At 39.0% G+C, this 22,140-nt stretch overlaps 2 protein-coding genes across 2 annotated transcripts; both read right to left on the bottom strand.

Moving 5' to 3' along the window:
* Positions 1–11,826: 11,826 nt before the first annotated feature.
* LOC104425621 (probable sugar phosphate/phosphate translocator At3g10290) lies at positions 11,827–15,576 on the bottom strand. The gene is made up of 4 exons (XM_010038354.3): positions 14,765–15,576; positions 13,533–13,636; positions 12,793–13,021; positions 11,827–12,137 (listed from the first exon to the last, which is right to left on the bottom strand). Exons 1-4 carry the CDS (start codon positions 15,209–15,211, stop codon positions 11,991–11,993), a joined length of 927 nt encoding a protein of 308 aa, XP_010036656.1. The 5' UTR covers positions 15,212–15,576; the 3' UTR covers positions 11,827–11,990.
* Positions 15,577–18,366: 2,790 nt separating this feature from the next.
* Positions 18,367–20,138, bottom strand: LOC104425622. Its single transcript, XM_010038355.3, has 4 exons — positions 19,941–20,138; positions 18,970–19,012; positions 18,785–18,876; positions 18,367–18,698 (listed from the first exon to the last, which is right to left on the bottom strand). Exons 1-4 carry the CDS (start codon positions 20,013–20,015, stop codon positions 18,594–18,596), a joined length of 315 nt encoding a protein of 104 aa, XP_010036657.1. The 5' UTR covers positions 20,016–20,138; the 3' UTR covers positions 18,367–18,593.
* Between the last annotated feature and the right edge of the window lie 2,002 nt (positions 20,139–22,140).

Here is a 22,140-nt window from a genome sequence, read left to right as displayed (position 1 = left end):
AGAACTCACAAGAGGGTCGCCCAGAAGGTGAGGTGATAACGCCTCCGTGGATAAGAACCGTGAGGGAACTCCAATGGTTAAGTACCCTATATTTGACCTTCCCCTATTTTCCTCTTCCTGAGGGTCGGGTGTTAGAGAGATCAGGTCGCAACAATGGCCAAAGCCATGATGATCGAAAATGGTGTACCTACTTACTTCTGTGTAGAACCTATTGCCACCGCATGCTACACACTCAATAGAGTACTATTGAGACCTATGGTAGAAAAGACTCCGTATGAAATCTTCAAAGGAACAAAGCCTACTCTGCATTACCTGCATGTATTCAAATGCAAATGTTTCATTCTCAAGAATACAAATGATAACATTTAGAAGTCTAATGTAGAAGCTAGTGAAGGTATTTTTCTAGTGAAGGTATTTTTCTTGGTTACTCAATTACAAGTAAAGCCTATTGAGTCTTCAACAAAGATTCATAGGTAGTAAAAGAATCCATAAATGTGAAGTTCAAGGATGAATTAAAAGAACTAATGACTGCAAAAATATCATATAAATATCTACACCAGTCACTTATAAACAGTAGCAACCACAACCATCAGTCGATCTTTCAAATCAAGGATAATCTTTCAAGGATTAGGGATTCAAGTCTAAACATTCTAAGGAACAAATTATAGGAAAGGTGGATGAATGAATCAAAATTAGTCATCTCTCAAAAGCATGTTAAATTCCTTGGCTCTCATATCCCAATTTGAGCCTGAAGAAGTGGAAGATGCTTTCAAGGATGGGAATTGGATTGAAGCTATGCAATAGAGATTACATCAATTTAAAGTCAACAATGTATAGGAATTAGTTGCGAGACTCAAAAATCATATAATAATAGGATAATGAGTATTCTGAAACAAACTTGATGAAGTAGGTAATGTTGTTTGCAACAAAGCAAGATTAGTTGTTAAATGATTTATACAAGAAGAATGCGTTAATTTTAATGAAACTTATGCTCTTGTTGCTAAATTAGAAACTATACGTCTATTATTGGCTTATGCATGTTCTCATAATTTTATACTATATGAAATGGATTTCAAAAGTGCATTTCTAAATGGCGATATCGAAGAAAAAGTATATGTTGAGAAACCTCTATATTTTGAAGAATCAAGAAAATCTAATGATATATATCGTCTCAATAAGGCGCTCTATGGACTGAAACAAGCACCTACAGCATGGTATGAAAGATTAACTAACTTCTTGACAAATCATGAATTTGAGAAAGGTAGACATCACTCTTTTTATCAAAAGGAAAGGTAAAGACTTGCTTATTGTTCAAATATATGTTGATGATATAATTGTTAGAGAGCTTAATTAGAGAACTAAACTTCTTTCTAGGACTTGAAATCAAGCAAACTCCTGAAAGCACCTTCATATATCAAGAAATATGCAAAGGAAATTGCAAAGAAGTTCGGTCTAAAAGGATGCAAGAAAATTGAGACACTCATATCATGTTCCATCAAATTAGATAAAGACAAGAAAGGTAAGTCCATTGATTCCAAGCTATATAGAAGTATGATAAGGTCATTACTGCACCTAACAACTTCTAGACATGATATTTTATTCAGTACTTATTTGTGTGTTAACTTTCAATCTGATCTAAAAGAATCTCACTTATTCACCTTTAAGTGAATTATTTGATAGATTAGATCATCTTCAAAATTAGAGATGTGGTATATTAAAAATACAGATTTTATGTTGTTTGGATACTCAAATGCTGAATTTGCAGGTTGTAACGTAGATAGAAAGAGTACATCACGTACTTGCCAACTGCTAGGTAGTATGTTGATCTCTTGATTCTCAAAGAAATAAAACTCAGTCACTTTTTCAACTACAGAGGCTAAATACATTGCTCTCGAAAGTTGTTGTGCACAACTTATTTGGATGAATTAACAACTCGATGATCTCGGACAAGATGGGGAATGTATTCCTATTATATGTGACAACATTAGTGTTATAAATCTCACCAAGAATCAAATCCTACAATCAAGAGAGAAGTATATTGAGATAATACATCACTGCATTAGGGATCTTGTTAACAATAGTGATATTTGCATATAATTTGTAGAATTAAAACAGCGGCTAGCAGACATTTTCACAAAGTCACTGGACAAGCCAACCTTCGAATATATTCATAGTGAACCAGAAATATGCAATGCAATGAAATAACATCCTCTAGGTAATATTTCCTTTCTATCAAAGTCACTGGACAAGCCTACTATCTTATTTCAAAAAAGTTACCATTACAATATTACATTGATACCATTTTGACTACCTATACAATATATTTAGGGTTGTTATGATTGTTTCAACATAATATATAAGCATAATTTTACTACTTGTTTAAATTATTAAAATTGAGTACAAAATAATTACGAATAAGAAAGTTACTATTGAAAAACAAAGGCTAACTTTCTCTCCATAAAATTCACTACTTTAATTTATAGAGAGATAGTATTCACATTCTTACTCACACAGCTCATACTCTCTCATATTCTCTCCTACACTATCTACTCAAAAATCTTGCTCCTCTACACATATTCTCTTTACACTCAAAACCATGACACCCAAAGTTTGCCCTACATCTAAGGTTGTAAGGAAATCCTCCTATACCACTGACTGAGCATTCAAAACTTCTAAAGAGGAAGCTACCTAGCAAGAAGGATCACTTGAAGCCAGTGAAAGTCAAAGTGTGGCTCAAGCTGGTGGATCAACTACGGCTAGCACCCTACTACCCACAACAACAGACAAGAGAACACCTATAGGGAAAACACTAGAATCATGACTACCAATAAAAAAAGATACAGGCACTGTACCACCTATGGCATCACTGATCACAGCTGCTCCATCACCATCAACTCTTACTCAATCTCTTCCAAGAGACTTGCTAAAAGGTTTAGCCGCTCTCATGGAAACCCATGGATCAGAACTAAAGAAGCTACCAAAGTTCAAAGCCACAAGCTCACAAGCCCTGCAAATTGAACAAGCATTAACAGCTCAAGAAAAGCCAACTATTGAACCATCACATTCAATTGCTCAACTCTCTCAACCCTTACCTTAAAAATCTTCGACCAAAGAAGAAGGCACCTCTAAACCCGTCGTTGCTAAGGACAAAGGCAAATAAGTCATTAAAGAACCTGTAGTCATTCCTGAACCGATCATCTCACAACGTGAAGGAAGTGAAGCTATGAAGGAAAGTTAAAAAGTCACGGGAGACAAGTGTTGAGATGATGATGATGACTGGGTATTTCAAAACTTCAAACCTATTGTTGAGCCTGATAAGGCTTACAATTGTTGAGCCTAATAAGGCTTACAATTGTCATGGGAGACAATTGTTGAGATGATGACGACGACTAGGTATTTCGTGGTCAGAATTACATTGTGACATTAGATGAACTGACCGAAGTCATCCAAACCGAATACAACTTTTCAAACACATTTCAGTAGAGCCTGATAAGGCTTACAACTTTATTTTAGAAACTCTAAACTTTTCTCGCAGTTCCAAGAAAATTATATTGTTGAGCCTTCTCCCTCTCAAAATGAATTTCATTTAAAAATCCTCACTCAATGTTTCAGTTCAAAAACATCTTCTACAAATGACGTCTCTTGTTATAATGTAAGAGTCATCTTGGCCATTTTCAACAAGTTTGATGAGTTTTCCTTCCCCCACAAGATCTTTATCCACATGTATCACATGGCCAAGAGAAAGATAGGAAAACTATCTTGTGGTGCTTTGGTCACATGCATCTTCAAGTATTTCAAGATTGACTACTCTAAAGTACCACCAATTGTCATGTCAAATGTGGAAATCAAGAAGAAAATCCTAGACAAAATGATGCTCAAAAAGACACCAGAAGGATGGGTCCATCATCGAAGAGAAATCATCCCCATTGGTCACGGAGACCATGACAGAACTGTAGCAAACCTCCAAGAAAGACTTGCTGAACTTTTTGAACCAGAAAAGCGCAAGTTTGTTAAGGCACCGGCACCTTCCAGGGCCCCCTCATCTCGCTAGACTAGAAAAATAACCTTCACCTACTATGGGCATACTTGCCTCTCCTACTAGCCTTAATCAACTTTAAGTAGATATCAAAGAAATCAAAACTACCCTTCTGTCTCTAACTTGATACATGGTGAGATGGAGCGTACTCTTCTTAGCTTGGATTGCTATAACCCAATACGCCCAGACTCAGAGACCGCCGAACTTGAAACACCCACGTCATCCCAACAGCACAAATGCCCTTGGACCTAAACATGCTCAAAACATTATGTGCTCATGTTTTGCTCTTGCTATTTCAATTCTCATTATTTGCTGCTTAGCTCTATTTTCTTATATCGACCTATCTTTTGCCATCAATGAAACTGATCTTTCTATCTTTTCACATGATGACAAAAAGGGGGAGAGTTACTTGATGTGAAACATGCTCATAACAGTTGCTACTAACATTTGTTACAGACAATATTTGCAACTTATATGATCATAACATTTGCTACTAATAGTTGCTACTGATAATGTTTGCAAATTGCTTATATGCTCATAACATTTGCTCCTGACAATGTTTGCAAATTTACTGATACCTTCTCATAATGTTTGCATATATACTATAGTCATCTGGAATTGAACAACTCATCAAAACAGGGGGAGCATGCGAGTGTATCATCAAAACAGGGAGAGTGTTCACCTGTTATACTATGAATTCCAACAATACTTGATGGCACACTCTGGGCAGAATATCTTTCATGCAACCATGCTCTATCTCACTAAAGATCACTTGAGTTCACATCTCTAAAGCATTACTGCAAAATATCCTGAGGAGATCCTATTTTAAATTATTTAAATTCTTTCAAATAATATATATCACTCTTTTATATCTGCGGGATAGTTTTGTCATCATAAAAAGGATAGAGATTGTTGGAGAAAACATCTTCAAGTGATTTTAATGATGTCCAAACTATTCTCAATATATTATTTACTATAATGTATGCAAATGTTTGGACCAAATGACCATGCAACATCCATGGTGTGATTCGTTGGAAAGAAGTTGGCAAATATTATGTTATGATAAACAGCATTAGTTAACCTAAAAGATCAATTGTTGATGATGTTTTTGTCGAATCTGTAAAGATTAGATCAATCGTGATGCAACAACCAAGTATATTTGATGATGTTCATTGGGTTAGCTAAGTAGCCCTTGAAAGACTGGGATTTGCATAGCAGCAGAATTTGGATAAAGTATGCCGTCGAGTAGTTAGGTCGTCTGATAGGTTAGTTAGAGACTATAGTGAAAAAACAGTAGTAGCTGCCATTTTTAGTTAGTCTACAAAGGTTTAAGGATAGAAATTGTATAGGTAGTACCTTCCCTAAATAGCAACTCAATTGAGACTCCTTAACAACTATCTACTTCTCTAATTCATTTTCAATAGATGTATTGAAACAGAACATAAAAGAGAAGACCACAGAGAACCGTAAAAGAGTGCAGCACATAAGATCAAAAAGTTTACCTCCGGTTGTTCTTAGCTATAAACTCTCTATTATACTGTTTTGATAGTCATGATGTTTGACAATTGTATAAGAGATTAAGTTTACAAGTGTGAGAGTAGCAACTAAATCTAGATAGTGGTATCTATCTTGTAATTGATCAATGTAGCCATTTGTAACTTTCCAAGCATATTGTTAGTGGAATACAATATGTCTTAAGGTTGTTAGTCTAAAGAGTGGATGTAGGCTTGTGGATAAAGCCGTACCATTATGACTCTGTGTCCCACTGTTTATATTCCATTTACATACATTGGCATACAGTTAGTTAATGTTTTCATGAACATTAGGTTAAGCTGATCTTTATTTAGTGATTAGCTAATTTCCGCAAAAAATCATCAAAGTTCGAAACCAACCTATTCACCTCCCTCTAGGTTATATTGTTAGTCACCAACAAAGACTACCTAAGTGGGTTTAAAAATTGAAAGCCTAAAATAAATAGGTTGAATTTAAAACCCATTTTCAACTTAAGAATCACACTTTCTCTTTTCCTCTTTAGCCTTATAAAAATATTTTCTATAAAAATCGAAATTATAATTATTATTTATATTTATTTTTTCTTTTTCTTTTTCTTTTTCTTTCCTTTTTTTCCTTTCTTCTTCCATCTTTCTCAACCGATGGTCCGCATGGCGATAGCAGTGATCGACTGCAAAGCTGGAGCTCGCCGCCGATGATTGGTGAGACTTGAGCTTGTCGACATCGGACAAGCTCGAGCTTGTCGGCAAGATCGGACAAGCTTGCGCTCCCCGATCTAGCAAGGCAAAGGCCTCTCCTTCCTGTTGGCTTTTTATTTCTCCAGTAACAAACACCATCTTGTTCTTCAATCCATGGCACGAGACCGATCTAGCAAGACTCGAGCTCATTGGCTGAAGAATTTGAGACTCGGTTTGCCTGATTAGCGGCCAAAAATCAGAGAATGAACGACAATCAGAGTGAACAACTGATTTCGGTCTTGAGCGATGAACCCAAGAAGAAGTCATTGGGAGGTGGAAAAAAGATCAAAAAATTAAAAATTAAATTTATATTTTAAAAAATAATGCGGAGAGACGGCTGAGGAAAATCTCAACACGCTTCGTGGGCTTTAAAAAATAAAAATAATTAAAATACCATTTTATTTTAAAACAAGAATAATAAAAAAATATTATAAATGAGTTCATATTTAGAAACCCAAGTAAAGTAAAAATTTAACCATATTTTTCTAGATTTCTCTAATGCCCTTTGGTACCACAATGGAAAATATTTTCAAATAGAAAAAATGACTTATTTGTAGATTTGGTTTCTAATTAACACGCAATTTCTCTTTTTTTTTGTTTTCACTTATTTAATAGAAAATTATGCAAAAACCTAATTTAACAAAATATTATAATTTATGACCTAAGCAATATGACATAACTAAATACTATCATTGAGATGATTTATTCTAAAAATATTTTAGGCATCTAACAAAAATCACTTATTTTAAAATATATATGAAAACTAATTTAAGTAACACCACAGCAAATCAAGCCATATTGATTTCCAATCAAATTAAAAAAGAACTAGAACCATATCTGAACATGCAAACCCTAAAACTACGCTAATGAGATCGGGTTGGCCAATTTCACATAAATCACGAATCGGATCTCGAGCGGGAGATCGGATTGGCAATTTTTAAAGTAATTGCGAGTCGGATTTCGAGCTTGAAAATCGGACGACAATCACTAGTTGCAATTTCATATCATGGAATTTCAATTTCACATTAAAGGAATAATTACACTAAAAAGATAAAATAAAATAGCAAAAATAATAAAACAAAAATAAGATAAAGAAAATACCTAAATTTTCTTTTGTTTTTCTTTTTTTTTCTAAAAAGAAAAAGAAAAACAAAGCTGTGGCCGGCCCGGCGAGGGGGGATCACCGGCTAGGGTTCCGGCGAGGCTCGGAGCGGCGTGTCGGCAGCGAGGCAGCGAGGGGAGCGTCGCGGGTCTGCTCGGGCTGGAGGCGAGCGGAGGTGGCGTCGGGCGGCACGGGCTGCGTCGCGGGGCTGCGTCGGGCGCTCGGATCACGGGCCCGGCGGGCGCTGCGGGGACGGCGGGAGGCCTCGGTGGGCTGCGATGAGGAGCTCCGGCGCCCGGATCGGAGCTGTTGGGCGCGGCGTCCAGTGGGAAGAACCGGATCGGGGCGCGTCGCGGCGAGAGCAAGGGCAGCGTCGGATGTGGGTCTTCAACGAGGCTCGCACCGGCGAAAGGGAAGCCTCGAGCGGGTTCGGGCCTTCGTCGTCGGGGACCTCGGATTTGCGGGCGGAGGGACTCCGGGCCGGATCTCGGCTCATTTGCGGCTCTAGGTCTGCACCGGTGGCTTGGGATCGGACGGCGGAGACAGATCGCAGAGGAGGTTGCAACGGCGGGGATTGGCGCGGCGTCGGGGCTTCTGTTGCGGCGCAGGCGAGAGGTGAGGCGGAGGCGGCGGGTCGCGCGGGCCGGAAGCGGCGGCGGCGTGTCGTCGAGGCTCAGGGCTCGGCGTCGGGCGGCGCGGTCGTCGGGGCTCGCGGCTCGAGCGCTCGCGGACGGAGATCGGCGACGGCGACGGCGGGGTTCGACGGCGACGAGGGCGGCGAGGCCCTGCTGGGGGAAGATGAACAGTCGCGCAGGGGGGGCTTTTCTTTCTTTTCTCTTTTTTTCTACTTTTCCTCTCTCCACTCACTTTTTCACCCTTTGCTTTTTTTACCGACGGAAAGGACCCCCTTCTCTCGTGCTTTTCTCTCTGAATTTGTTCCCTTCGATATGACCGAATGTCTCAAATGCGTGGCCTCTTTTTCAACTTTGTCCGTACGCGGTGCCTTTTATAAGCCAAAAAATTGGATCTTCGTGGTATATTTTACTTTCTAATTTTGCTCATGCAAAAATACCACCGAATATATCGTTGCACCCGCGTAATATTACATTTTGTATTTATCAAATATCCCATCCAAAATTTTCCTTTTTGCTTGAAAATATATCATTTTGTGTATATTGCCTAAATGTGTGAAGAATCTCGAACGGAATATGTGAAAAATGTTGCACTCGCCGTTGGTCCAATAAAATAAACAAAAATGTTCTAAACTATATGCCATGTGATTTTATTTTTTTCAGGGATAAAATTAACCCCTAATTTTTTAAATGTCTAAATGGGTCGCCAAAATTTAGGTGTCAACAATGCCCTTTAGTATAAATCAAATTTGCCAATAAATGGGTTGATTTGAGTAAGACTATTTATGACCTAACCCACCCCTTTGACAGGTTTAATCTCCGACACTCCCGGATGAGCAGGTGCGGGACGTTTAATCCGAGACTCCCTAGGCCCGCTGGATTTCCGACTTCTCCAGAAACATTGGGATAATTAGCAATGCGATGGCTGAATTTTGGGCCTTCTCTGACAGCTTTCATTGACACGATAACTAAAAGTTATTTCGCTGAACTAACTTTTTGTGTTTTGCACTATGATAAATGGGTCATAACAGGTCAAATGAGTTGATTTGGGTCGGATTATTTATAATCTAACCGACTCCCTTTGACAAGTCTAGTCTCTGACACTCCAGGATGAGCAGGTGCGGGACGTTTAATCCGAGACTCCCTAGGCCCGCTGTTTCCGACTTCTCCAGGAACATTGGGATAACTAGCAATGCGATGGCTGAATTTTGGGCCTTCTCTGACAGCTTTCATCGACGCGATAACCAAACATACATGCCCAAACGAGTTATAGAGTTAGATGCTAGCATTGCTGTAAGTGCCTTTGTCAGCGACTGTTCGTCCTCAAAGCCCCTAATTGAAGTTGTTGCGATGGAACGCTGGGGCTTAATGGTGGAGCTCGAACGGCTTTTCATCAAGCATGATGCTTACCGTGAAGCTAACCAAGTTGGGTTTGCCTTTGCTCGGTTGGGAAGCATTTGCCGGAAGACTTCCTGTATTTCGCTGAGCGTTACCCCTTCTATTTCCTCTATATAGGTTGGGTGCACCGTGTTCTGTGGCTACTAATGGTTCAAGTACTTTTAATAATATTAATCCTTTCTGCCCTTGATAAGCTATGTGGGTGCCATATATTTATATTATGATAACTTGAGCACATGACTGAAATTAACTATCTAGAAGAGAATTGACACAGCGATTCATTGCCATGACTCCTCTCACTAAAATCTAAGTTAATAGGGAAACCGAATACATTCTCAAACTTTGACGTAATATGCAATGTTGTCTTTTAGTTTTTGATTTGTTCAATATGGTTCCTGAGTTATTGGTGAATGTCCAATATAGTTTTTCCGTTTGCTCAAATGAAATATTAGATGTTATTAGATGATGTCAATTATTAAATGTTGAGTTGAATTTTTAAAAACGACAAGTCAACATGTTCATTTTTTTATTCATCCACTTTAGAAAAGGAAAAAGAATTGGGCGTTAACTTCTTCATTATTATCTAATGATATTGATTATCATATCACGATTTGAGATTAATATCTTACTTGTGTATTGCACATGTAACTTATATGTATTGTCCACTATTCTAATTAAATGGGTTGGAAGTAATATCATCATATTACGTTAAGTTGAATTAACAAAAAGATGCCAATGAATATTTTCATATAGTTTATGAACTAAATTACACATTTACTAGTAGTTCATGAATCACATTGAGCATATTAAATGTCTAAGGATGACATTGCATATTTAATCAAAATTCAATGGCCATTTGCATTATTTGTTCGAGTTTCTTAAAACGAGACTTGAACTCCCAAAAGCCAAATGGGCTTTGCATGATCAAATGTTGAACAAACATAAGTGAATTTTTGTCAGTTTTTTTTTTTTTTTTTTTTGGTCGAAGAATTGTTGCGAGTTCATGGGTCAATTGGTTGAGGATTTCGGAATGGGCATGCAGGGAATGTGGGGTTTGGCACATGAATTTCCGTAACGCAAATTCCCATTCATGGTGATTAAAGTTGAATCATCGACTTCGGATTTCAATCCCTCAATACATTTTGCAATTAGTGCACTTTGATGAGAGTCCAAAACCGATTTTTGCGACAAATTGCTAATGTGGCATACTTGGAACCTTCCTGTCCAAACATCGGGTTATTGCCTCATGAGCACTGCGTCAACATTTAGTCGAAAGTTTGGTGCATTACCTAATTAAAACCAACTTGTGATAAGTGTAGAAACCTAATTTAAAGTTTTGGTCATTGACCAATTGAAAAAGCCAAAAGTTTGTTTTGCCTACTTGAGGACTTTGAGTTTTGAAAACGCCATAATCAAATCTCTGACTCGTTATGAGTGGTATTTTAGTCAATTGATGACTTGAAATTTTGAAAACACGGGATTAAGTCTCCAGGTCGTCATCAATGGTGTGGTGTTCAGGCATTGGACATGGCACGTAGCCAATGACCCAATATTCGTCGTGGAAGACACATCCAATTCTAAATGCCTAACTTCCACTGATGGCGGACTCAAGGTCTGATTTAGGTTAGTTTAACCATAAGTCCTAGATTGACCAAACTAATACTTTAAATCATCGACCAATAGCCAAAACCTCAAATACTGTTTCTACACTTATCCCAAATAATTTCACTCACCTGAATTGAAAAAATCTTTAAAGTAAAAGATTCGGAAAAGGGCAAAAGCAATGCAAGTCCCAAGCTTTTCAGATAAATCAATGCCTAACCCAATTAACAGTGTAACACGTTTTCTTTCCCCACCTACAGACAAGGAGGGTATCATGTGTGCCTCTTCAGAATCTGATCGCTTTTGCCTTAAAATTGAAGCGGTTTTGAATTAATCTAGCTTCTAGATCAGCTTTGGACTTAAAACTCCATCTCTGATCGAAAGAAAGCTTTCTCCAACCACTTTTCCGGTTGATAGATGCCAAAGCATCGCGTAAGTACAAATTTCGCTAAATTTGCATGTGGATGAGGTTCATAACGTGCGACTCAACAATCAGAGAATCTTCCTCCAACCTTACTTCATCCAGAGATGCGCACCAATGTAGCCACTTGAAGAAACAAGATGATTTGCAGATTTAAGGCCTAAATTTGATAAGAAGAAAGGGCAGATTCCTTGCAATCTGTATTCGTAAGAAGGATGATTCCTGAATATATTTAAGTAATGCTCCAGGCCAAATGACTTCTAAGCGATAACGCCGACTATTTAACAGGTGTGATGAGATCGGATATGCTAGGAAGCATCTCATGCCACATCTGAAGTAAGGTATACGATGACGGAGTACTAAATGAAGAATTCCTCTGTAGAATGGATGAGAAATCTTGCTCTGTTCCCTCCTCGATTTCGTTCCTAATAGCAAGAATAATCATATACTAGAACAAAAAATACCACCTCTACCTAATCAGGCAATGTATCACCGGGAATATTAAGAGAAATTGGGTCACGTAAGTGACCCATAGGCAAGTCCGCTGCATTTACTTGAATCTCCGTTTTGCTTCCCCATATGCAACAACCCCCAAGACTGTTATCACGTATCCGCCGATGCCCATCACTGTTACGGGATTTCTGAACAAGATTATAGAGATCACAACAGCGACAGCACCTTTTGCATTTCCAAGCACCTGATCAATACATAAGGTACAAAAAAAGTTAGAATCAAATCAACATAGTTCAACCAGCTTTTTTGTGATGTTGACACGATTAATGCAGAAAGTGTTTTTAGCAAGTAATTCTTAAGGTTCTCTCTGGTGTTGCTGGTAACTCCATTATGAAAGTTGCAAAGAACGAATATCCCACTGCCACAGTAAAGAATCATGAAAAACTGCTTGTAAAAAACAAGAAAAAAAGCTTGGATAAACTTAACCAATTATTATCGTCCTTGTCTCCACAAAGTTTTTGAGGGGCCTCATTTATTTAACCAATAAAAGTGTTCATCAACAAGCAGCAAAGGTTCTTACTTCTCCTAGAAGAAACTACAGATTAAGAGGCTATAACATCAAAATATGAGTTGACAAACACTAGTCTAAACTAGACTTTTTTCAAAGCAGTCTAATCAATAATCATTGACAATCCCTGCTACTGCTCTTTCACTGCGAAAATTTCCTATAAAAAAAAAAAAAAAAATCGTCTAATCGAACAACAGTCTATAATTTATGTTCTTCTCAACAAGTACAACAGTGATTCTGTCAGTTGCTTCAACATAATTAAGCAAGCTACGAACTAATATGAGAATCAGGATCATGATAGAAGACTGAACAAAGATATAGCATGTCAAACCTGAAGTGTGAGGGCACTCGTATGTTTGGTGACCAGAAAGTTAGTTAAGTTGGCTGCGTAGGCAGTGGCTGAATTAAGAAAAAGAAGCAGCCACAGGAATTTGTGTTCTCGTGCAAGCGATAAAGTGGCTTCTAAGACATTTGGCTCCATTATGAGTGTCGATGGTAGCAAGACTAATACTGCAATTGGTGACATGTACAGCAGCAAGTTCATCGAATTCAGTTTTTCCCTGTATTGTAATTGAATGTCAATTGCCAAGTCGTAATTCGAGGGTAGTGTAATTTCTCAGGAGATAGGGGAGCAAAACCTTTGAATTCAATGGCCACTATCATAGACTGGAAATAATCTAATAAATTTTTTCATAGCATTTCATTTGTATAGACCAAGTACCTGTACTTCATGAACATTCATGGTATGCCATTGGATCTCATCATGCGAATTTCGGAAATAGGATTCAATTGTTTAGGGAAGAAAAGTTTCTATTATCCAGATGGAGATAGTAAAAAATACAGTAGAACCATTTGCCTATTAAAAGTTTCTATTTGTGATCAACCTATTTATTCCTTCTTCTATCTGGCATACCCTTGCATAATGAGGAAAAGAGGCCAATATACAATATAGATGGGCTAATTTAAACTGTCACATGGGACTTAGATGCCACTGAGCAATTAAACTGCATAAAAGTTGTTAAGGAACTCTTAGACAGGGTTATCATAAGAGGTATTTTAGAAAGCATTTACCCTTCAGAAGAAAGTAGGACACCCTGAAGTACAGACTTAAATGCCCTTGCAGCAGTTGCACTGATGCACATGATGAATCCAAACAAGTGAAAACTTGGTTCCCCCTGCCACCAACAAGGAAAATTTATCATGCCAGAGAAATAGAGGTTCATGTGGGACAAGGAGATGAATAACTTATTTCATAAGCTTCCAGGAAAGCAGCATTCTCAGCTAGTTAAAAGAATTCATTCATCTATCAAGAAAACATTTTTGGCACTCTAAACATTATCTGTTTTCTTTAGCATCTTTGACCAATTGACAACTCTAATGTAAAGCTTGCAAGGCTCTAATTTAGACAATAACTCATGGGATAGAATCACCATGCCATGCATCTTTCCTTTTCAAGTCACTCTGAAGACACCAGTGGATGCATAAGGTAACTGAAATACTTCAACTTGACAGGGGCACCAGTCAAGGAAGTAGTAAAAGAAAATCCTCTCATGTATTCTGGTATTCTGCTGCCATAAGACCCATAGCTGACGGAGTAAAATAAACTTGGCTAGATGACAAAAGTCTCCAAAATGATGGAGTTCTTTAGATAAATGAGTAAGTAGGCAAGAGAGATCAAGATGGTCCACATTACATAATACAATCTTGTTTCAGGAAATCTTCCAGATTGGAAAGATCCATCTCTCATCACGAGAGAACAAATTCACCTTCCATTCTTGGAAAAAAGGTGGATGCATCCCTTCTATCACAAATCTTATTGCAACGATAAAGGCAACTTTTTTTGGTTTATTTTCAGACCTGTCTCACAATTATTTAAGACCCACGATAGCTTCCACGCTAAAAAGTTAGCAAATAAGCTGAAAAACTTAGCTATGAAAGTAGTGGTAGTTATCTCAAGTTCAAGCTTGAGAAGCTAACTATCGATTACCTATATTCAAACCTATAGTGAATGCATTATTGCAGTTTGATGAAATCTCCACATGATTAACCCAATTCAGAAAGAAAAGTTGCCTAAATCTATAATTGCTCCAACAGGACAACAAAAATCAGCAGGAGTAACCTTCACAGAGCAACAAAAACATCAACTTTAGCAACAAGAATGCAGATCTGGATCATTATCTATCAGATTATATCAAATCCTCCAACAATGCAGATCAACCCTCGAATCATTCCCAAAAACAGAACGCAACCAAAACGGCAGATACTAAATTTAAGCGATTCAATTCACACATGCAAAGCCATACCCCACTGGCAATTATGACGCCGGTGACGACCGGGACGAGGGCGCCATAAGTGATCCAAGCCTCCCTCTTGAACGTCACCAGGTACGCGAACACCGCCGTGAAGAAGGGCGTGGTCGCGCCCACCGCCTGATTGAACGACACGGGGAGGTACCGGAGCGACACGTTGCCGCCCACCACCGACGCGCAGAACACCACGCTCAGGGTCGCAATCTTGATGAACTGGGGCCTGGATTTGATCAGCTGGAGCGGGACGAGCTTCAGGAAGACTATGGAGACGTAGCTGAAGGCGGCGCAGGCGGACATGTGGCACATTGTGAGGAAGATGGGGTACCGGAAGCCATAGTTGGAGAGCAGGAACTTGTTGAGGAGGATGACGCCGATGTTGGAGGAGTACCAGAGCGTGATGAGGGAAGCGATGAAGAGGGCCTGCTTCTTGGGGGACGACATTGGGGGGATCGCGCGGCGTTCCGGTGGGAATCGCGGGCAGATCTTATGCGGGTCGGGATGGGGTAAAGGCGGGACCTTTGGGCATGCTCCGTCGCTTGCGGCGGCGGAAGAGTCTCTTGTGGGGCGGCGGGATTGGCGGGTCGGCAAAGCTGGGGGGCTGAGGTGATGCGAAAGCGATCGGTGCGTGGAATTTGGGTTGGGATCAGTGCAGGTGGAAGGAGAAGGGAGGAAGAAGAAGGAGAAGGAGAAGCAATGTTGTCTGCTGCATTTCGATTCGTCTTATATTAGTAAATTTTTTTTACTTTTTTTTTTTGGAGAAAATAAGGAAGAGGAGGGCACATGTGGAAGAGGGAGTGTCGTTTCCCCACTTGCCTCCTCTCGTTCTTGCTTCGCCCCTAAAAACGGCTTTAAGTAAATGGGGAAGTGTCAGTTTGCAGCGATTGTTTTGGCGTGACATTCTCTTCTTTTCACTCCTTTTTTTTTTTTAATTTCTTTGAGATTCTACTTTGGGAATATATGACTCTTTTGAATTAAAACAATTGAGAATTCCAAATCGGGTATCCTATTCCGAATCGGGGTATCCTATCACGTATTTACTCCAAACTAGTTTTCATCTCACAAAAATTACCCAACCAATTCCACACCAATTTTTTTATTCCTTATAAGGTGGGAATATGATATGCTACATCAAGGAGTCTCACTCTTCAAAAGTTCTTCCCTTCTTTCTTCTCTCTTAAGCTTTTTAAGAACTTGCTCGAGTCGATATGACTCTTCTAAATTAATACTATTAAGAATTTCAAGTTGCTATTTTATGACATATTTACTTTAAACTAGTTTTCTCACAAAAATTACCCGACCCAAATTGAAAGATGATAAAAAGTTAGGACTTTGAAAACTTACATATATATATATGAGATTCCAGGATTCATTAGCATTATGTCTAATATCTTATTAAATTGCGTACATGTCAACGCACTTGGCAGACAACTGTAAAAAAATATTTCACTGACAAGGAACATTAAATAGAATGCTGAGGGAGGGTAGATTTGGATAAAGTATGCCGTTTTGAAAATCCTGTTAGGCGATAATTAATTTTAGGTAAATGTAACATGAGATACTAAAATCTCAATGCCAACTATTCAACTAACTAGAGATTACAAGTCAGTTCTACCAATTGCATGATTACGAGGCAAAATTGTGTTCATTATCATCTTGCTAGAATATTAGAGAACTCTAATTTGCTAGTTGTAAATAATCGCGTGAGTAAACAACGGGTTACCTCTGGCTCCGACAGAGACTTCGGTGTTACCCGTGTAACACAATAAATGAAGACCAGGGGATGCTAATCACACATAGAGTATGGAAATTCTTTATTTTTGGAAGTACTCTAATGAGTCACATGCCATGCAATGATCCGTGATCAAAGAAGATGGGAAGATTCTTTGAATTTACGAAACTGTCCACTGTCCTAACTTCTACTTCATGCTAGACTTGAGGGACAGATCATAGTTGATACTTACATTTACTAATCAGGAGACAGGTTATGTGATATACTAAGAACCATAATACTAAGAGCCCTTTATTTTTATGGTTCCATACGCAATACTCTCAACTGTTTAAAATTGACATCCTATGCAGAAAACCAATGTCAATCTTTACCACACACCTCCAAGGGAAAAAAGGTGTTCACCCCCTCATGTAGATGTAGCTGTAACCGGGATGGACTTGCCAAAAAAAGGAAGGGTAAAGCCGAACGTAAAAATTTCAAGTCATAAATCTATCATAAATCTACAATCCTTAGTTAAATGAAAAGAATTTAGTGTCCAAATGCTTATCGATTCCAAGATAGTCAGGAGGACAATTTCTTTCCTTAAACTTATGTTGCACTTTGAACTTGCAAATTTAAGTCCTATACAAGTTACCACTTTAAGTTGAATGAAAGTGTCAAGATTAGATTTCACGGCATTGACGCATTTATGCATGTGGATTGGCACGGGACCCAAGTGCGAATTGCCATATGACCTAATGAAATAATATCATATTTAGGCCACCAGCTTATCTACATAATGCGAGTTTCTTTGTCATTTAGGAAGGAAGGTGCCGCGCTACATAGTTTTAATTTTGTTGAATTGTGCGGTGGCTGGGAAGTTGCCGTAACAATTTGCTTGCCGACACTTTTGCAATTATTGGGTTTTGTCCTTCAACTATCATTGCTTATGTTATTTGGACCTTTTAACACTTTTCTTTTTGTTCTAATGAAGTCCTCTTATCTCTTGCAACTTGTGCAATTGATTCCTTCTGTCATTAACCATACAACAACCCTATTAGTGAGACGAAATTTGAGAGTGCAACCTTGGCTTGGCTTCACATCAGCTATTAAAAAGAAACGAGAGATAGAGAGAGTTTGGACAAAATGCAGCAGCCCAGCCTCCCAAATGAGGGTTTAATAACCCTTGCACGCCCTAGGGAGGTTCTGGCGGTCTGCACGGCGCCTAAACATGGGTTGCTAACTAGCTAGAAGAAGGGAAAAGAGGGTGGGGAGCAGTCGTAATGCATAGAAGGCATCGCTTGCCGTTGCTGGTCCAACATATGTGGCCCACAAGGGTCATCGGTCGACTTTTGCCGGCTTTCGGCCGAGATTAGGCGACCGCGTGGCCCGTGTGCAAATGATATCAACTGATGATAAATGATGAAACTCTAAAAGGTAGAGGATACATCCTTGAAAGAAAAAAGTTTAAGACAACCAAATGGCACAAACAGTAATCCTTAGAGCATTAAAACGAAAACAAAACAAGTCCCGCTTCACCCTCAAAGCCAGATTTGCTTTGTAAATGGCAGTTGATTGTCTACACTTCATAACTGTCTACAGTTGGATATTGAATGGCCATAGCAGGTAAACTCGCCACAAATATTTTTAAGAGGAAAAAGCTAATGTATCGGTTCAATGCTTCTTACTTAAAAGACCATTAAATCCCAAAATCAGAATATCGAAAACAGTTCCAAAGAGCACTTCCAAGAGAGGCTATCATTCCAGTAGGGCTAAAGTTCCTATCTTTCAAGCGAAGAAACAAGAGTTGTTAGACTGGGATTAAACCCCATTGGGTAAACCCGAGAAAGGGTCAAACAGAGCATAATGACCAAAAAAACTCATACTATTGTAATGACAATTTAATATAACCTTTCTCATAAAAGTAAACTCATTAAGAGCAATAAGATTACTGTGATCCATAACATTCAAGTCACCAGTGTCAAGACAGAAAAAGGTTTGCAATACATTCTAGAGTTTGGAAGTAATTCAAAGGTATCTTGTCATTCAATCTTAATTTTGCTTTTGTATGTCACCTATTCATTTTCTGATAAGGAGAATCGCACATATATTTACTCAGGCTCCCTTGCCTTCTAGCTTTAGATCGGCTTCCTTCACTGCTTGAACCAGATGAGTCATGCGATATTTGAGTTTTGCGTTCTCCGCAGCAAGCTCCCCTGCCTGCAATTCAAGCAACAGAGATATTGTAATAATCCACGATTCCCCCCAATGAGACAAGACATGCAATGATTAGTCACTCATGCTACCTTTTTATGTTCGGCAGCTAACTCTGACTTTGAATGTTCGAGCTCTGATTCCAGCTTGCTAATCTTTTTTGAGTATTCCTCCTCATAAGCATCTACATGAGCAAGCAAATTTAATTTGATGAATGAGACATCGGAAGTACTAGAGCATAACAAACAGAACTTAGATGGACAGCCTCATGACCTACCCTTCTCTTTTGTAACGGTAGCTTCGAGTCTGGACAAGCGATCCTTTCAAGCAAAATGCATGCACCAGCAGCATGTCAGTTTCAGGGAATATATAAGACATCTAATCCCAATTCTTGTTTCATAATGGTTGAAGTTAAAGGAATCGATTTTGTTGGCTAAAGAAAAAGTAATTGCGAAGGAAAAAAATGTCCCAGACCAAAACCTAGACTTGATGTTTAAGCCATCGCTGTTACAAATCCTGCACCTCTTCTTTAAACAGATGAGTTTTCTCTTACTAAACCAGAGTCACCAGACAGTTTAAAGAATTATAGTCATAGAGAAACCAAATGCACCATGATGACAATCAGGTGATTGCAAAGCAAATTAAACCTCGATAACCAATAACATATGGAAATTCAACTACCACAATTAGCAAATGACCGTCAACTGTAAGCAGAGCCAAACGAAGCACCTCTGATGCAATCAATTGACACCAATTGAAGACCCAAGAAGCAAAATCAATAACCACTGCAGCATATCGAATCTAACAAGCTTGAGCTTGCACACAAAGCCCGTGCCCCCACACAAAGCCCGTGCCCGCACACGCAGACACGCAAGCAAGCCCCAGGCACGCACATGCAACTGCACAAATACAAATATCTAAACACAGCATGCGCCCACGCTACCGCCCATATCAACATACATGCAGGCACTCACGGTTAGTGCGCGAAGTCGCAGAAAAGAACACCTGCAGAATCATCCGCTCATGGGTACATCTCCTCGCGTATCCCCATCAATTATGCCCAGATCAATGCAGAACTAACGACAATGTCGACCGTAAAAGTACCGACGACAGGAACGTCGAACACTAAAATCTGTACAAGGAAGACAATCGCATACGCTGATCTACACGGCACGGGCACGCGGACATAAAGGTACCTAGAGCAACCCCAGATCGCAAGTGGAGTGAAAAAAAACATCATGGGCTGACCTCGGCCTCGGAGGCTCGCCGGCGAAACTGCTCCAGGAGCTTGTTCAGGTCGGTCGGCTTCTCAGTTTCCGCCATCGTGTTGCGAGGGACTTGACCAAGGAGAAGAAGATGAAGGGGAGGAGAGAGGAACCTAAAACCCTCCAAGACCAAAGACACGCAACCACAAACCACCCCCGTCTCGTGGCTGTCAAAGGAGGAATCACCAAGCTTTGTGTGTTGGTGGTATTCGATTCAATTGGGCTCGAGCCCAATGATGGCCTGAGCCCATAAAGTCTTTCCTTGGCCGATACAAAGTTATGCCCCGTGGGGATTTCTTATTAATTTGTAATATATATTGATCTTTCTGTTGTTATATATTCATATGTATTCTAACGGTATTTAATCAACCTTATAAATATGTATATCATATGATCCTAATTGAAGTTATACTACTATAAACTTTCTATCGTTATCTTCTTAGTCTCTTTTAATACTCTCTCCATCACTTTCGATGTCTCTTTCAATCAACATTTCCTTTACTCCAATTGCTATCTTAATGACAGCTGATGAATTGACAGTTTTCTTTTTTTTCTCTTTTATCTCTTTACTCATCGTCTTTTTTTATTTTATTTTTGTTAATTCAAATTTTCCATCACTTCTCAAAATCAAGCGCTTACTTTCATCTCTTCTTTCATCTTCTCCATTGCTCCGATTTTTGCCACTGATCAAGTTACGACTACGCAATCAACCTCATCATCTCTTGTTTTCCCAATATCACAAGTTTCATTTCCATTAAGCTTGATGCAAGTAATTATCTTATGTGGAAATCTCAATTTGAGCCTATTTTAATATGCAACAATTTGGACTATGTGGATGGATCTTTTTTCTTGTCCACTGAAGCTTGTCATTGATCAAAATGCACTAGGGTGGTCAATCCCTTCTATTCCACATCAATGCATTCTTAGTTTGATCAATTCAATTCTTACAATTGAGATTTTCATGAAATCTACTACCTTCAAACATATCAAGAGATTTGGTTTACTCTTGACACTTTACTAATCACTGAGTGGCCAAGAAATTTAGAATAATTTTTTATGACGTTATCATATGAACCTAATTTCTGGGTGTACTTGTTATACTTTTTTTTTATCTCATGTTTCCACAAGTTGGCACCTCATTTAGGTGTGTGTCAAATCACAAAAGGTATCATAGTCTTGATTGGTTCAGTAGACGTGTTTTCAGATGTTGTCATATCAGCTTGATGAAGAGAATTTTTTTTTTCTCACAAAATCCTCCGGCTCCTAGTCTTGTAGTTCACGGTTTTTTATTAGCCACTTTGCTTTTTGTTTCCTTCAATGGTGCATTTGTCCTTCAACCTTCGTCCCCCTCTCCTATTCGGCTCAACCTCTCAACCTGCCTCTCTCCTCCTCTCGACCCACATAACCCGCTCTCATTCCTTCTTCCCCTTCGCCTCCCACCAACCCTACTCATTGCGCCCCCGCCCGACTTCTCTCTTAACCAAATTCCTTTCATAGCAAATCCACAAATCTTCTATACATATATGTCTAGCTCATCCGCTTCTATTTCTCCTCTTCTCACTCAATCTATGTAAACTTATGAGAAATCTCAAATTTCTAAATCTAGGAATTTTTTTATTCTCTCTCACTCTTTCATGGCGAGACACCCACTTATGATTCTAAGACTATTCTTAACCCACATTGGAGAGCAGCCATGACAAATGAATTTAATGCCTAGGTCACTAATCACACATGGGATCTTATATCACTTGATTCTTCTAAAAATTTAGTCGGCTGTAAATGAATTTATAAAGTCAAGGAAAAATCCAATGAAAATACCAAACTCTTCAAAGTTAGCTTGCCTTATTGCACAAGGACCTAAGTAGTAGGCTCAACTAGATTTTGATGAGACTTTTAGCCTAGTAATTAAACCCATTATAATCGGGTTATTCTCTCTATTGTGATTTCTTCAAGATTGGCCATGCATCAACTTGTTAAAGATGCCTTCTTACACAGCATCCTTTGTTAGGAAATTTACATGCGAACCTCCTAGTTTCTTTCATGTGAGTTCTTAAAGTATGTATTTTGTAGGGGTGAGCAGTGATCTAGGGTCAACTTTGGACCAACCCTGGACCGGCCCAACCCTGTTGGTTCTAGTCCGGTTTCCAAGGGGACCGAGTCAGTCCTTGGTCCTAAGATTCCTG

This window comes from Eucalyptus grandis, chromosome 11 (genome assembly GCF_016545825.1).
Source record: "Eucalyptus grandis isolate ANBG69807.140 chromosome 11, ASM1654582v1, whole genome shotgun sequence".
NCBI classification, from domain to species: Eukaryota; Viridiplantae; Streptophyta; class Magnoliopsida; order Myrtales; family Myrtaceae; genus Eucalyptus; species Eucalyptus grandis.
The sequence above is the reverse complement of the archived record's forward strand: the minus strand, read 5'-3'. Positions and strand labels throughout refer to the sequence as shown.

Bases quoted from the DNA above. Each gene is read 5' to 3' on its own strand.
- LOC104425622 (XM_010038355.3), bottom strand. From the start codon at position 20,015: ATGGCGGAAACTGAGAAGCCGACCGACCTGAACAAGCTCCTGGAGCAG. The intron at 19,013-19,940 runs GTCAGCCCATGA...TTTGCTTGAAAG, and splicing joins GGCGAGCCTCCGAGGCCGAG to GATCGCTTGTCCAGACTCGA. The intron at 18,699-18,784 runs GTAGCATGAGTG...CTTGAATTGCAG, and splicing joins TAGCTGCCGAACATAAAAAG to GCAGGGGAGCTTGCTGCGGA.
- LOC104425621 (XM_010038354.3), bottom strand. From the start codon at position 15,211: ATGTCGTCCCCCAAGAAGCAGGCCCTCTTCATCGCTTCCCTCATCACG. The intron at 13,022-13,532 runs GTAAATGCTTTC...ATTACAATACAG, and splicing joins GTCCTACTTTCTTCTGAAGG to GGAAAAACTGAATTCGATGA. The intron at 12,138-12,792 runs GTTTGACATGCT...TGTATTGATCAG, and splicing joins CGAGTGCCCTCACACTTCAG to GTGCTTGGAAATGCAAAAGG.